At 40.2% G+C, this 16,365-nt stretch overlaps 1 protein-coding gene across 5 annotated transcripts in view; it reads left to right on the top strand.

The window, feature by feature from the left end:
* The window catches only part of LOC125450908 (casein kinase I), a 197,717-nt gene that overhangs the window by 165,052 nt on the left and 16,300 nt on the right, over positions 1 to 16,365 (top strand). For 3 of the 5 annotated variants that reach the window (XM_059644669.1, XM_059644671.1, XM_059644670.1), the window contains exons 11-13: positions 1,718 to 1,813; positions 11,392 to 11,498; positions 14,032 to 14,055. In XM_059644669.1, the coding sequence (XP_059500652.1) occupies positions 1,718 to 1,813; positions 11,392 to 11,498; positions 14,032 to 14,055 (227 nt within the window). The remainder of the gene's footprint in view (positions 1 to 1,717; positions 1,814 to 11,391; positions 11,499 to 14,031; positions 14,056 to 16,365) is intronic. The other 2 variants (XM_059644672.1, XM_059644673.1) reach the window with 2 other exon arrangements.

The following is a 16,365-nucleotide window of genomic DNA, read 5'->3' as shown; positions in this document are numbered from 1 at the left end:
ACTTCTTGTAGAAGTGGTAGATGTGGGTACAATTACAACGTTTAAAAGATATTTGGATAAGCACATGAATAGGAAAATTTGGAGGGATATGGCCAGGAGCAAGCAGGTGGGACAAGTTTAGTTTGGGATTATGTTCGGCATGGACTGGTTGGACTAAAGGATCTGTTTCTATGTTGCATGACTCTATGGCAGTGCAAGCTTCTTCTACATTGTCAAATGTATTGCTCATCTCTGCTGAAAGGAATTGATAGCTGCAATTCAATTCCACATTTGCAAGTTGGTTTTTTTGAGTCTTACAAGATTGATATTGTGTTTTTCAGTATGAATTCCTTTTTATCTTTTTGATACAATGAAAGTGAAATTTCAGTGTAAATTTGTGATTACTGATAATGTCAGTGCCACAAAATGTCTGAATATTGCATAAAGAGACAATGAACATTTAAAAGCTGTCTTTATGTTTTTCACTTAGTTCACTCGTGGTCAATTTTAAGGAACATCTCTGGAATCCTGTTGCTGGGTTTTGAGCCCAGAACGGCATAGTTAATGTGCTTTACCATAATTAAGTGCAACCCTTCCTTACCACATTGTGGAATTTCTGAGTGCAGGATTTCTGTGTCCTGACAAATATAAAAAATCTCATCAGTCATTATATTCAATTCTTTATCAATTAGTCCTATTAAAGGTGGTGATAAGTCTCTCTTCACGCCCACACAAACTACTTTGCTTCAATGCCACTGATAAGATTTCCTTTGAAAGTACCTGCCACATTTCAGTGAATTCTAATTACGCCTCTTCATCTATGACAGCTAATTTACCTGTCAATTTCTGTTGATATGTTGAGTGTCAGTTGTCGACAGGATAGTAATACAATGAATTTTGGTAGCTGAGGGTCAGAAAGGGTTTGTATTATGAAAAGGCATATATACTGTTTAAATCCATTGATGAGCACCTACTGAAGAACGTTACACAGTGAAATTGCAGATGTTGAGAAGTTTCTTCGTCACAACATTTTTGTAGCCTTTTAAAGAGATGGGAAGGCCCCACAATGAACCCCAATTCCGTTCTTTTTTTAAAAAATTCACTAGTGGGTTAAGGGCATCACATTCTGAGTCAGCATCTTTTGCCCATCCTTAGTTGCCCTTGAGAAGACCGTGGTCAGCTGATGTAGGTAGATGCATAATGCCGTTTGCGAGTGGATTCCAGGATTTTGATCAAGCACTGAAGGAACGGTGATATGTGTTTCCAATTTAGGATTGTGAGTGAATTGGAGGGAACTTGCATGTAGCTGCTGCCCTCATCCTTCTGGTTGGTGGTGGCTGTGAGTTTGGAAAGTGCTATCAAATTCTAATCCAATGTCTGTGATAGCTACGCTTAGTCTGGATGTATTGCCAGCTGTAAGAACTAGTTTCACCCAGAACTAAGATTAGGATTTTGCCAACCAATCAAATGACGAGGATATTAAGTACAGGTAACAGAACAAAAAAATTGAGGTTGTTAAATATCATGATCGTCAGTTCACTGTGCATGAATGTTAGTATTACATTAGCTATGCATCATTCGTAGCTTGTCTGATTTTGGTTTTTGTGGGTTTTTTGTAAAGTTTTAAGTGTTTTAAGTTTGTTTTAATCTTCCCACGGCATGGTTTTTAATGAGTTGTTGGGATTTTTTTTCCTTTCTTCCTGTTCCATGCATGCTTTATAAAATATAAAATCTGCAGTCAGCAGACCGCAGGGGAGCTTGGGACACTCAGCAGACCAATCCCCATCACTTGAGAGCTCACCTGGCAGCTGACAGACATGGTGGTTCTGTACAGGTATTTTCTGCTTCTGCTTCTTTCCCTCTCCTCCTGCATGCTTGTGTGACTAGGAATGTCACATATTGTTGCATCCTTCTATACGTGCACCAGAACATTGCTTTGTAAATAGCTGTTTGTGTATATAGCATATGTTTTGTTGCTGCCTTTCAAAACCCTATGATAACCTTATTTGCTACCTCCCTGGCATTTAAAAATCAAAAATTACAAAATGGACCTTTGTTAAAGCAGTCTAAAAGGCTTTTTAACCCCGTCTCTGTAAAGGTCATAACACCAATGTTAAATTGTCTGTTCAAATTTATGTGAAGGTATGTGTCTCTGAAATAATTGCATATCAGGTTGCATTGAGATGTTTACAGTCTCTTTTAACCAACGTTAACCTACCCAAACGTATCACACTAGACATAATTCATTTGGCATTTGTTTTTATACTGTGGAAAGAGAATTTAATTTTGAATGTTATTAAACTGGATGAATTTGAGGACTCCTGTGATGTAGTTAGGTTCAGATCTAATTATCCAGTTGACAGCTATCATTTTGCACATGTGCTATAGACCAATGCTTCCTACAGTTTATTCAAGTGTAATCATATTTCAACACCCAAGACTTCATATGACTCTGCAATGAAAACTTGGAGCATCTGGAGACCTGCTGAGTGCAATTCAGAGATGGACTTGCACATTCACTTTACACCAACCTCAAGTAAAATTTGATATATTGTAAAATCTAGATTGTAAATTGAACTTGCGCATAATTAATTCTCTTTAGGTTCTCTTTATATCTTTAAATGATTCTTAGCTACATAAAATGTGCAGTTCCATTTCTGTGTGCTAGAACACTTGATATACATTACCGTAAATTATCCACTGACAAGATTTTATGCTAGTCAGTTCAATAGAGTTTGTTATATCAGTGCAATATGGAGTCAGCGTTTTTGTTATCTCCCATACAAAAATATTGTGGTTCATTGAAATTTTATTAAGCATTTGAATGTATGTCTGTATCTCAAAATGAGTCTAATTTACACAAATGGACAGCAGGGGTAACAAGTTTGTTTCATTTATCTTATTATCTTATCTTGAAAAGCAGGGTATGGGTTTATGTTGGTTTGGCATTTACCAATAGTTGGAAGGAGGAGTTGGAAAGAAAAAGACATTTAAACTTTTCACAGACTTTTTATCCCCAAATCTTACCTCTCCACATTGCCATGCACTTGTCCAATTTTTCAGTAACAGTTTCCTTGTTCACACTTCTGTTCAAACCTCCGTGTATATACCTGTCATGTAATTGTACTATCCTGTCTGTGGAGACATAAAAAAAGCCTTTATTATCTCTGGGCCTGGTTCAAAGAATTTCTTGTTTCTGTGACCCTTTTGTATGGAGCATTCAATTCCAGAGCTGAGCAATTATAGTTGTGTGGTAAGAATAAAGCTCGGAGGAGATGTGATACTTTTCTTAATTAAACAGTAACTGGAAAGTTTAAATTGCGTTCAGGGGCGTCAGGTGTTCAATCTGTGATGTGTGGCAACTCCAGAAAAGTTAAACTGTTCCTGGATGGATTCGTTTTCAAGAAGTGTGTAGCTGCAGCTTTTACCAGATCACGTGGATCAACTGGACCAGCAGATGGGCACACTTGTAAGCATGCAGGAGGCAGAAAGGGTCATGGACAGCAAGAGTTTCAGGGAGGTGACCTCATCCAAGGTTGAGGCAGACAGATTGGTGATGGTCATAAGGAGCAGCCAGTCAGTGCGGGAGTCTCCTGTGGCTGCCTCCGCCTCAAACAGGTATCCCGTTTTAGGCTGTCCTCTTGAACAGTACCTATCAGGGGGTAACAATGGCAATATTCAGAACACAGTATGGCAACTGGCTCTGTTGTACAGCAGGGCAGGTTGAAGTGCAGGCCTGCAGTGGTAGTTAGTTACTCAATCGTTAGAGGCACAGACAGGCTTTTCTCTTGCTGCAAAGGAGACTCCAGGATAGTGTGCTGCCTCCCTGATGCCAGGATCAAGGATGTCTCTGAGCATGCTGAGGACACACTGAAGGAGGAGGGTGATCAGCCAGAGGTTGTGTTTCACTTTGGTAACAATGACTTCAGCAGGAAGAGTGACGAGTTCCTGCAAGGAGAGTTCAGGGAGCTAGGCCGTAAAATGAAAGGCAGGACCTCTAGGGTTGTAATTTCGGGATTACTCACTATGCCACGTGGTAGTGTGGCAAGGAATAGTAAGATAGTACAGCTTGACATGTGGCTAAAGAGCTGGTGCATGGGGAAGGGTTTCAGATTTTTGGATCGTTGGGACAAGATCACAACAGGATCTTGAACGAGTGAGTCAATGGACTCAGGAGTGGCAAATGGAGTTTAAATTGGATAAATGCGAAGTATTGCATTTTGGTAAAACAAACAAGGGTAGGACTCATACAGTTAATGGCAGGGCCCTGAGGGTGTTGTTGTAGAACAGAGAGACCTTTGGGTTCAAGGACAGAATTTTTTGAAATTTGCAACACTGGTAGACAGGGTGGTTAAGGAGGACTTTAGCACGCTTGCCTTCATTGCTTGAAGCTGTGACTATGGGAGTTAGGACGACATGTTGATGCTGTACAGGATTGGACATCAGTGAGGCCTCTTCTGGAATGCTTTGTGCAACTCTGGTCACCCTGCTTTAGGAAGGACATTATTAAATTGGAGAAGGTTTAGAAAAGGTTAACCAGGATGTTGCTGGGAATGGAGGGTTTGAATTATAACGAGAGATTGAATAGGCTGGGACTTCTTTTCACTAGGGCTTAGGCTGAGGGGTGACCTTAGATTGATAAAATCACAAGGGACAGAGATAAGATGAATGGCAAAAGTCTTTTCTGCAGAGTGGAGAAGTTCAAAGCCAAGGGACATATTTTTAAGGCAAGAGGAAAAAGTTTTAAAAAGGACATGAGGGTCAACTATTTTACATAGGATGTGGTTCTTTTGTGGAATGAACTACCGGAGGATACGTTGGATGGAGGCACAGTTATAACTTCTAAAAGACATTTGGATAAGTACATGAATAGGAAAGGGCATGGGCCAAACGCAGGCAAGTGGGACTAGTTTAGTTTGGGAACATGATTGGTGTGGACTTGTTGGATGGAAGGGTCAGTTTCCATGCTGTATGACTCTGACTCTACCTCTCCGAAGGCAGGTGGGACTTGTACAATAGGATGCGTTGCATCTTAACTGGAGGGCAGGTTTTCTAGTGCCACTGAGGTGAATTTAAATTAATAAAGCCGGGGATTGGGAACCAAAGCAGCAGGTCAGAATGTGAGCAGAAGTTATAGGTTAGCAGGATAAACAGGTAGGACCAGTCTAATAACTACAGTAAGGGAAGGAATCATAAAAGATCAAAATGTGAGTTGAAAGTTGGAGTAAATGACAGAGATGAGGCTCAGTGTTATCAAGGTTAAATAAATAAGGATGGAGATGGTGAAAAGCATGGTGCACAAAATACGTTAAAAGTAGAAGACAAATTAGTAGTGCATACTTAAAAACCTTGCATGTAAATGTGCACAATATTTGAAATAAAGTTGATGAGCTGACATCACAAATAGAGACAAATGGTGGGGATTACTGAAACATGGTTACAGGAGGTTGGTGACTGGGAGTTAAATATCCGAGGGCACTCACTATTTTGAAAGGATAGACGAGAACGAGCAGGAGGTGCAGTTGTTTTATTAGTTAAGGATGATATCAAGGCTATATTAAGAAATGATTTTGACTCTAGAGACCAAAATACTCAATACGTCTGGGTGGAAATAAAAAGCAAGTGGAGAAACCAGTTGGTTGGAGTAATCTACAGGTGCCGAACAACACTTCTGAAGTAGGGCATATATGAACTAGAAAATGATGAGGACTGTGAAAAGGGTACAACGGTAATTACAGATGCTTTTAACATACATATTGACTGGATTTGTCAACTTCTCAAGGGTAGCCTTGTGGACAGGTTTATAGAGTTATGAAGGATTGTTTCGTCGAGCAACATGCCATAGAGCTAACTGGCTGTTTTAGATTTGATGTTATGTAATAAGGAAGGATTGATAAATGGTTTTGTCATTAAGGATCCTCTTGGAAGAAGTGACCACAACATGCTAGAGTTTCAAATTCAGATTGAAAGAATGAAGACAGATATGCATGTGAAAATTTTAATGTTGAGCAAAGGTAATAAAACGCGCTTGAGGAAGGAGTTGACCCTTGTGGACAGGGCAAAAACATTATAGGGCAGGACAGTTGATGATCAGTGGTAAATGCTTAGGGAGATACTAAATACCTCTCAGCTAAAGTGTTTTCTTCAGAGGAAGAGGAATTGTAAAAAGGTGAAAAATCACCCATGGCTTAACAAGGAAGTCAAGATAATGTAAAGGCAAAACCTAGGGCATATCATACTACAAAAGTTGTGGCTCTCTGGGAAATTGGGAGAACTTTAAATGTCATCAATGAGTTACTAAAAACAAAATTGGAAGGTGAACTATGAAAGGAAACTAGCAGGAAACATAAACATTAATATCAAAAACTTTCATAAGTATATAAAAAGGAAAAGAATAATGAAAGTAAATGTCAGCCCTTTAGAGGATGAAAATGGCGAGGTAATAATGGGAAACTTGAAAATGGCAAAGGCACAAACCCAGCATTTTATTTCTGTTCTCATAATAGAAGATAATAATTTCTTCCCAAAAACTGCAATTGCTACAAAGGATCTTGCTGAATTACTCTAACTAGGGAGAAAGTATTAAGTAAACAGATGGGGTTAAAGACAGCTAAGTCCCTAGGACCTGATGGCCTGCACCCTAGGTATTAAAGGAAGTGGCAGCTGAGACATTGGACGCCTTAGTCATGATATCCCAAAACTCCCTGGATTCTGAACAGGTGCCACATTAATGTGACACCCTTATTCAAAAAAGGGGAGGGGAAACAAGTGGGAAACTGTAGACCAGATGGGGAGTCAATCATAAAGGAAGAGATGACTGAACATTTGGAAAAACAAAACTCATTCACTGCTATCAACATGGTTTCATGAAGGTCACGTCATGCATGACAAACTTGCTGACTTGCTGGTGTTCTTTGAGGACATAATTGGCAAGATAGTTAATAGGGAACGGGTGGATGTGATATATCTAGACTTCCAGCATGCATTTTATGAGGTGCTGTTTAAAAGACTGATCCAAAAGGTTAGATCTCAGGGGGTTAGGGGGAATATTGGCTTGGATGGAGGATTGATTAAATGATAAAGCGGAGGGTTGGATAAATGTGTCCTTTTTTCTGGATGTTTAATTGTAAGTAGTGGGGTGCTGCAAGGTTCAGTTGTCGGATCTCATTTATGATCTACATAAATAATCTACAAATGGATAGAACGTAACATAGCAAAATTCAAGGATGATACTAAAATAGAAGGGAAAGAGCCTGCGATAAGGACATAGTTTACGGACGGATATTGATAAGCTAGGACAATAGCCCAGAATCTAGCAGATAGAGCTTAATATGGGTAAGTGCGAGGTTATCCATTTTGGCTAAAAGAAAGGGCAGATTATTATTTAAATTGGATTGAGATTCAAAGTGTGTCAGTGCAGAGGGATCTGGATGTCTTTGTACTTGAATCACAGAAAGTAGGTTTGCAGGTGCAACATTTTAAAAGAAAGGCAGATGGAATCTTGGCATTTATTGCAAATGGACTGGATTATAAAAGTACAGAAATGTTGTTACAATTATATAAGATGTAGATGAGGCCAGATTTGGAATATTGTGTCGTCTCCTTACTTGAGGAATGATGTGGTGGCACTGGAGGAGGCTCACCACATTGATTCCAGGGATGAAAGTGCTGTCGTACGAGGAGGGTTTGAATAGCATGGGCTTGTACCCGCTGGAGTTCAGAAGAATGAGGGGGGATCTAATTGAGGCTTATAAAATGCTAAAGGGGATTGATATCGTGGATGTTTAACAGATGTTCCCCTTTCTTGGACAGTCTAGGACAAGAGGTCACAAATCTGGAATGAGAGGAGGTAGGTTCAAACCTGAGATAAGGAGAAGCTACTTCTCTGAGAGGATTGAGAATCTGTGAAAAACTCTGTCCCAGAGAGCAGTAGAGGCAAAATCAATCAACAGATTCAAGAAGGAAATAAATATGTTTCTGATGAAAGGGTGACTAAAGGGCTATGGGATCAGGCAGGAAAGTGGAGGTGAAATTGGGATTAGATCAGCCGTGATCATGTTAAATGGCAAAGTGGGTTTGAACGGCTGAATTGCCTACTTTCACTCCTAATTCCAATGTTCCTGTGAGATGTTCTTGTTATAATAAATGAGGAGAAACTGTTTTCACTGGAAGGATTGTCATTAACCACAGGACTTGGATTTAAAACAATTAGCAAGGATTAGACGGAAGATAAAGAGCATTATTTCTGTGCATTGAAATGATAAGATCTGTAAAACAATGCCATATACATATGTGTTAGCATTTGTACATGCATCTGTCATTGTGCATTTGATAGTTGTGGCTATCTATCTACATATACAATAATTAAAATGTTCACATGCTCAGTTATCTAATATATTTTAACCACACTAGCTATTGCATTCTGATGACATGTAGGGGTAGAAAATAATTATTATTGCCCCAACACTTAAACCTCAGATTCACTGTGGCCGATATTACTGCCCAGGTGCATGAGGAGATGTTGAATATTTTCTTCTTAGCTAATACTGACTGTCACTGAAGCGTGAATGTTAGTGAAATGATTAATGAATGCATGCATGTCCTTCATATTGCATCTATTAGGTTTGGAAAATAGAAACAGCAGTGGCAGTATAATTTGCCTTACTTTCTTCATTCTTCACTACCATTTTTATGTCGTTGCATCAGAGAACTGACAAGAATGTGCTTCAGTTGCTTTAAGTTGTAGTGCTGTTGACCGCTAAGCTGTAGGAATACATTATTTCCTGCATCAGTGTGATCTGCCTTTGTCGATTTTAAATAATCACAGCATAGCTCATTGCTTACCGAGATGAAATACTAAGTTCGCTCTTGATTATTCACAAATGTAAATGCCAGTTATTGTAACTGTTAATGGTCCAAAATCTGCTTCTTTTGTAGATGCTGGTTAATCCACTTGAATTAAACACTTTACTTTCTAAAGGATAATTAGGAACAGTTAACGCCAATGGTCCTATGCCAAATAACTATCAACAAAAGAGTCTAATTTGATATAAGTTGTTCAATTCTGTAAAAGAAATGATAGTGGTTTTGTGTCACAAAGTGACATTTTCTCTAAAGGAAGCTAGAAGCACTTTAGGAATTGTATATCAGGAAAAGGGGTTCAAACGAGTTTTACAGTCAGAACACTACTTTTATGATGTAGTTCTCATCCTGCAAGAAACTCAGTTCATATTCAAGATCCCATAAACATAAGCAAATGACTAGACCATTATTGTTTAAAGGGTTGTTTGACTAACATTTATTTGCCAGGACTGTCCGTCATAACAATTACATAGCCTTTGGTACAAACCCAAGTGATTCCTTGCTTCATGCTCTGTCCAGTGGTATACTACCACCACGGACCTATAAACAACTTCCACCAGTGATTTCTCAACCTTTCTCTTCGAAATCTCCATCCATATTAATTCGACTGCCTGATTTTCTGAGTCAAAGTATTTTCTTACTGCTGTCTTTATGTCGTCCTTTATTATCGGGGTACCTTGCATTTTCTCGAGTGTCTGTTTTTGAATGATCGTGCACACTTGTGCCTTTATTTCCTAACCTTGATCACCTTGTAACCATGTCTCTGAAATAGTGATAAGATGAGATTTTGGAAGTAAAGTTGATTATATCCCTGGTGTTAAGCTTGTAAACAGGTTGTTGTTAATAATTGACCTTTTGTGTAAATCGCATTGATCTCTTTGCAGTCTTTTACGTTCTCTTCTTGCAGTAGTTCAAACACTTTGTTAGGTTGAAGTTTATAGAAGATAATTTGATATTTAGTTACTTTTAGCTTAATGTACAGAAAAAGAAATCTATACAGCATTTTCACAGCTACCAAACATTTCGACGGACAGTATTAGAAGCTGCGAATTTTTGTGGCAACATGCTTCCATAATGGCTTAGCTTTTCTAATACAGAGTCTCTTTTATACATATACATAATTGCTTACTGAATTCTAAATACATGTTTAATTTTATAAAAGTAATTTGAGAGTAATTGGCCTAGTAATGAATTAGCAGAGAACAGTACTTTGTCTTACCTCCTTTACTTTCCCTTACATGTCTGATAAAATAATGTAAATAAATTGTATGTGGGAGAGCACAGTGCAATGTACAAGATTACATATATAAACAAGACTTTGTGTTAGCTTGGCAGAGAATGGAATTTCATTTAAGCTAACTAATAAAAAGATTGATACATTTTGATTTTTTACTTCAAGTAACCATTAATGATTAAAATGGTGTTAAGAATTTGGGCAAATTTACACTATCTTTGACGCTATTTGAAGTAACTATGTTTTAACTGCTGTGATTTTACTTGTAGCAGCTGAGTCTTTCCTTAGAATTATTTTATTCTGAGTTGAGGACTTATTATAAAAGGAGCTATTAGATGCAAAACACATTTCTTCTTTTTATTAAGATGTTTTTACTTATTTAATATGACTTTCTATAATTGCAAATTTAACAGCATAAGTTGTGGATTCTGACAACCAAGATGGTATTTATTCAAATTCAGTACTGGAAAGATAAAATCCTATTGGTTGATGTTCCTATGTTCTTAGGGTTTTTAGTTATTCAGCTCATGCAGTGTTGATGTACAGTGCTGACAAGTTTAAAATCCCTTCCAGTTACAGTTTTGGACTATTAAAAGACTTAGCTTGGAAATGATTTTAACTGCTCGATTTCCATTCAGTCAAACAAGAAAGATTGTGACTTTATCACAACAGGATCAGTCACTGATGATATAGCAAATGAAAAGTGACTGGGTGAAGCATGTTCATAAACAGTGTCAAGAGAAGCACACAGTTATGTAGATGTTTGAGTAATTATCTTGCTTTTTATGCCAAAAGGTAAAGGTCCTCATTGTTTAAAATCAGCTGTGCTACTAGATCTTAAAAAAAGTTCCATTTTCTTGTTCCTGTTAATACTGGAGCAGATGAATTAAGAAAGTGACAGCAAATTAAAAATCAGTCATTTCAATTTATTTTTAAATTTTTGTGTTTTAAGAGATGTAATACTTATCAGATATTAACTACAAGAAAAGTCACCATATTCCTACTGGATGAAAGGGCTTCTCTCTGAGACGTCTGATGGTGAGTTTAACCTGAGTTTCACCAAGCCCCTGGTGAGGGGAGATGTTGAGAAGGAGAGTCCTTCATAGTAACCTCAGTCAGTACAGGATTTGAACCCACGCTGTTGGCTTCACTGCATCACAAACCAACCATCTAACTAACTGACCATCCAGATATTAGATATTAACTGTTAGCACTTGGAAGGGTCGCTTAAATTCAGCTTGTTTTAGAAAAAAAAGATGTTTGATTAAATATCTGTACAATTTTGATAATTTCAGCTGCCTTTACTTACTTTTCAGGTGGTTAGTTCAACGAATGGAGAACTGAATACAGATGATCCCACAGCAGGACACTCCAATGCACCAATCACAGCCCCAGCAGAAGTGGAAGTTATGGATGAAACAAAGTATGTGCATCTTTATGTTGTGTACTTTGCTACATATTCTTGAACTACAGTTGCTTAAGGATTGTTTCTGTAAATTGAAACATTCCATAAAAAGAATCCAATAGTCTTTAAATAACTTTGTCATCTCTTTTCTGATACTTCTGTAATATCTTCCAGTCCTTGAAGATGTAGATTGTCAATAGATAGCAAATCATTTCTTTGGAACTTAAAAACAAGGGTATTTTTCAATTGTCTTCTAGGCCAATTATACTACAACAAAAGCAAAATACTGCGGATGCTGGAAATCTGAAATAAAAACAGAAAATGCTGGAAATACTCAGCAGGTCAGGCAGGATCTGTGGAGAGAGAAACAAAGTTAACGTTTCAGGTCGATGACTTTTCGTCAGAACTGGAAGAAGTTAGCGATATAACAGCTTTTAAAGCAAGTACAGAGGCGGGGAGGAACAGGGGAGGCAAGAACAAAAGGGAAGGTCTGTGATAGGGTGGAAGGTAGGAGTGCTTAAATGACAAAAAGAATAATGGTGTAAGGTAAAAGGAGATGGTAATGGGATATAAAAAAATACAAAAGGTTGGACAGAGATGTTATAATAGCAAAATTAGAATCATTACCTGTGCCTGCTATATTTTTCAAAAGATATTATAACATTTAACTGATTATAGTCCAGAGTTATTGAAATCACTGTTGACTGTAGAAGTTTATAAAATTGCCGAATTTAAAAAAAAGAGGTGCAGTTCCTCAAGACTCCCAATGAGCTTCAATAGAATAATGTAGGAGTGCAAGGACATTTGAGGTCAGCGTGATAATTAGACCAAGTTTTTATATGTCAAGTGGCAGGATGCTCAAGATCATGCTTGTGGCATGAACATAGATGTTCAGAAAAGCAGTGCTCAGTCTGTGTTTGATTTCTACAGTATGAAAAGCACTGTGAGAGGCAAAAACAATATACTGATGTGAAAGAGGTGCAAGTTAGTCATTGTTTCAGCTGGAGAGAGAATTCGGGCAGTGGGAAAGAAGGAAGTGAAAGGGTAAAACGTACATCAGTGTTTGCTCTAGGAGCTGCCATTGAAAAATGGGCAGGGTTTTGTAGTTAATTGAAGAGTTGACCAGGGTGACAGAGGGAAATGATCCCTCCCAAATGCTGAAACAGGAGTAAAAGTACTTTGGTAGTGGCTCACTATAACTTTTCATTTAATACACAAGACAATAAATGATTCAATTCAATTACATGGCACAGCGCAGAAATGGCAGAAGGTGATCTGTTGAAAGTGATGGTTGATGAGTCAGAAGGTGAAGATGGGAAAAGCCCTGTTGTGATTGAAGAAGGGGAGAGACGAAAGTGTAGCAGTTTGGGAAATGGAACGAAAGGTCAAGAGTCTGATATGGTGGAGGACAGTTCACAGTTGGGAAAGTAGCAACACACAACAGAAGCTTTGATTGGAGATGGTATTATTGGAATGGATGTGATGGAAGTGAGAATAAAATACAGTCCTTTTAAAAAAGCTGTATGTAAGGAAGTATCATCCAGGTTGGTGGGTTGTTAGCTTACAGTCACTACTGCTTGATAGCCTTCTCCCAGAAATGGAAATGGAGAAGTCGGGGAAGGGATGGCCCATGTGTAGATGATGAAAAGGTGGGTTTGGAAGCAAAGTTGTTGAAATGTTCAGTTTGTGGTGAGAGCAGGAAGCAGCACCAATGGAGCCATCATTGTATTTGGGGGAGAAAAAAAGACGAGGGAGGGAATTGGAATAGTATGTCAACGCTTAATCCATGAAAGGCAAGCATAGCTAGCACCCATACGGGTTCTGCTTAGTCTTTACTTACAGGAAATGAGCAGCTGATCGAGGAATTTTATTATGATTGCATCATATGGGCTGCTGTTTTGGTAATAGTTTGTAACACTGCCTGCATGGATTGTTTCATCAAACCATGAGACAAACTGTAAAATTGAGAAAAGTCCTGAAAATGTGTTTTTGACTGATAGGATATTTACATTTACAATTATATTTTAATTGTACAGAGTGATGTGAAATGAACTGTGTAACTCCAGTCCACAATATCTTTAGAAAGGTGTTTGTCACACAACATTGCATTAGAAAGGGGGAATGTCATTCGGGTTTTTTTTCCAGGCCCTTTGTTTTTATGTATTTCCCAACTTTTGAACTGAAGTACAGAAGTGTTTGCGTGGATCTAATTTCAGAGTATTTAGATCATGAACCTCAAATTCAAATGGTTTGAATCTAAGGTCTGACCAGTGACTGGAACTGAATTCCTCATTTACAGATTAGAAGCAAGTCAAGACAAATGTCAAATGATGTTCCTTGTTAAAAATGGGCTCTAAGAATCGTTCTTGCTTAACTGTAATTTTGCTTTACAAATAAAGAATTTCTTTGCTGTCTGTTGTGTGTTGCTTGTGTAGATCTAAAGCTTGAACAAGAAAGCTGTTAGGTTTACATTTGTGACAGCAGTTTTCTCACTATGGGCTCTGGTTTTGATTCCTTTTTGTTTCTGTTTGTTTCTTCCCTTTTTGTATAGCTGCCAGAAAGTGTTGAACATGTGGTGAGTGGTTTCAGTCTGCAGGCAGACAGGAATAGATTCAGCAAACGAGAGTTGCCCGGTCTGTTCCCTAAAAACACCAAGTTGTCTGCTGTACATAAATTTAATTGGTTGTATATAAATTTACATATTGATTTCATAACAGCAGTCTTTAGAATTCTGATAATATTGATCATAACTCTTTATACCTTAGAAATGTTTTTGAACAATAAAATTGGGAGCATAATGACCTGTGACACCTTGTTGTTGAACTATTCTGCTTGCTTTTTCACTCTTCTGCCTTGTATTTTGATTTAGGCGTAAGTGTACTCTCAAAAGTGTTGTAATGTTGAGCTTGCTTATTGTAAACTTGTGCTTATTGTGAATTTGTGCTTTACCTGCACTACCTCATTCTAGGGTCATCAACTCTTTCATGCCCAGAGAAGCTGCTAGTTATCAGAGATAATGGGGACTGCAGATGCTGGAGATTCCAAGATAATAAAATGTGAGGCTGGATGAACACAGCAGGCCAAGCAGCATCTCAGGAGCACAAAAGCTGACGTTTCGGGCCTAGACCCTTCATCAGAGAGGGGGATGGGGGGAGGGAACTGGAATAAATAGGGAGAGAGGGGGAGGCGGACCGAAGATGGAGAGTAAAGAAGATAGGTGGAGAGAGTGTAGGTGGGGAGGTAGGGAGGGGATAGGTCAGTCCAGGGAAGACGGACAGGTCAAGGAGGTGGGATGAGGTTAGTAGGTAGCGGGGGGTGCGGCTTGGGGTGGGAGGAAGGGATGGGTGAGAGGAAGAACCGGTTAGGGAGGCAGAGACAGGTTGGACTGGTTTTGGGATGCAGTGGGTGGGGGGGAAGAGCTGGGCTGGTTGTGTGGTGCAGTGGGGGGAGGGGACGAACTGGGCTGGTTGAGGGATGCAGTAGGGGAAGGGGAGATTTTGAAACTGGTGAAGTCCACATTGATACCATATGGCTGCAGGGTTCCCAGGCGGAATATGAGTTGCTGTTCCTGCAACCTTCGGGTGGCATCATTGTGGCAGTGCAAGAGGCCCATGATGGACATGTCATCAAGAGAATGGGAGGGGGAGTGGAAATGGTTTGCGACTGGGAGGTGCAGTTGCACATCCCAGATGTCCAAGTTCTTTAAGGACCGCAACTTTCCCCCCACGGTGATCGAGAACGCCCTTGACTGCGTCTCCCGCATTTCCCGCGACACATCCCTCACACCCCGCCCCCGCCACAACCGCCCCAAGAGGATCCCCCTCGTTCTCACACACCACCCTACCAACCTCCGGATACAACGCATTATCCTCCGACACTTCCGCCATTTACAATCCGACCCCACCACCCAAGACATTTTTCCATCCCCTCCCCTGTCTGCTTTCCGGAGAGACCACTCTCTCCGCGACTCCCTTGTTCGCTCCACACTGCCCTCCAACCCCACCACACCCGGCACCTTCCCCTGCAACCGCAGGAAATGCTACACTTGTCCCCACACCTCCTCCCTCACCCCCATCCCAGGCCCCAAGATGACATTCCACATCAAGCAGAGGTTCACCTGCACATCTACCAATGTGGTATACTGCATCCACTGTACCCGGTGCGGCTTCCTCTACATTGGGGAAACCAAGCGGAGGCTTGGGGACCGCTTTGCAGAACACCTCCGCTCAGTTCGCAAAAAACAACTGCACCTCCCAGTCGCAAACCATTTCCACTCCCCCTCCCATTCTCTTGATGACATGTCCATCATGGGCCTCCTGCACTGCCACAATGATGCCACCCGAAGGTTGCAGGAACAGCAACTCATATTCCGCCTGGGAACCCTGCAGCCATATGGTATCAATGTGGACTTCACCAGTTTCAAAATCTCCCCTTCCCCTACTGCATCCCTCAACCAGCCCAGTTCGTCCCCTCCCCCCACTGCACCACACAACCAGCCCAGCTCTTCCCCCCCACCCACTGCATCCCAAAACCAGTCCAACCTGTCTCTGCCTCCCTAACCGGTTCTTCCTCTCACCCATCCCTTCCTCCCACCCCAAGCCGCACCCCCCGCTACCTACTAACCTCATCCCACCTCCTTGACCTGTCCGTCTTCCCTGGACTGACCTATCCCCTCCCTACCTCCCCACCTACACTCTCTCCACCTATCTTCTTTACTCTCCATCTTCGGTCCACCTCCCCCTCTCTCCCTATTTATTCCAGTTCCCTCCCCCCATCCCCCTCTCTGATGAAGGGTCTAGGCCCGAAACGTCAGCTTTTGTGCTCCTGAGATGCTGCTTGGCCTGCTGTGTTCATCCAGCCTCACATTTTATTAAGCTGCTAGTTA

The sequence above is a fragment of the Stegostoma tigrinum genome, chromosome 3, assembly GCF_030684315.1.
Source record: "Stegostoma tigrinum isolate sSteTig4 chromosome 3, sSteTig4.hap1, whole genome shotgun sequence".
NCBI classification, from domain to species: Eukaryota; Metazoa; Chordata; class Chondrichthyes; order Orectolobiformes; family Stegostomatidae; genus Stegostoma; species Stegostoma tigrinum.
Note: the sequence above shows the minus strand (reverse complement) of the source record. Positions and strands in the feature narration are given on the sequence as shown.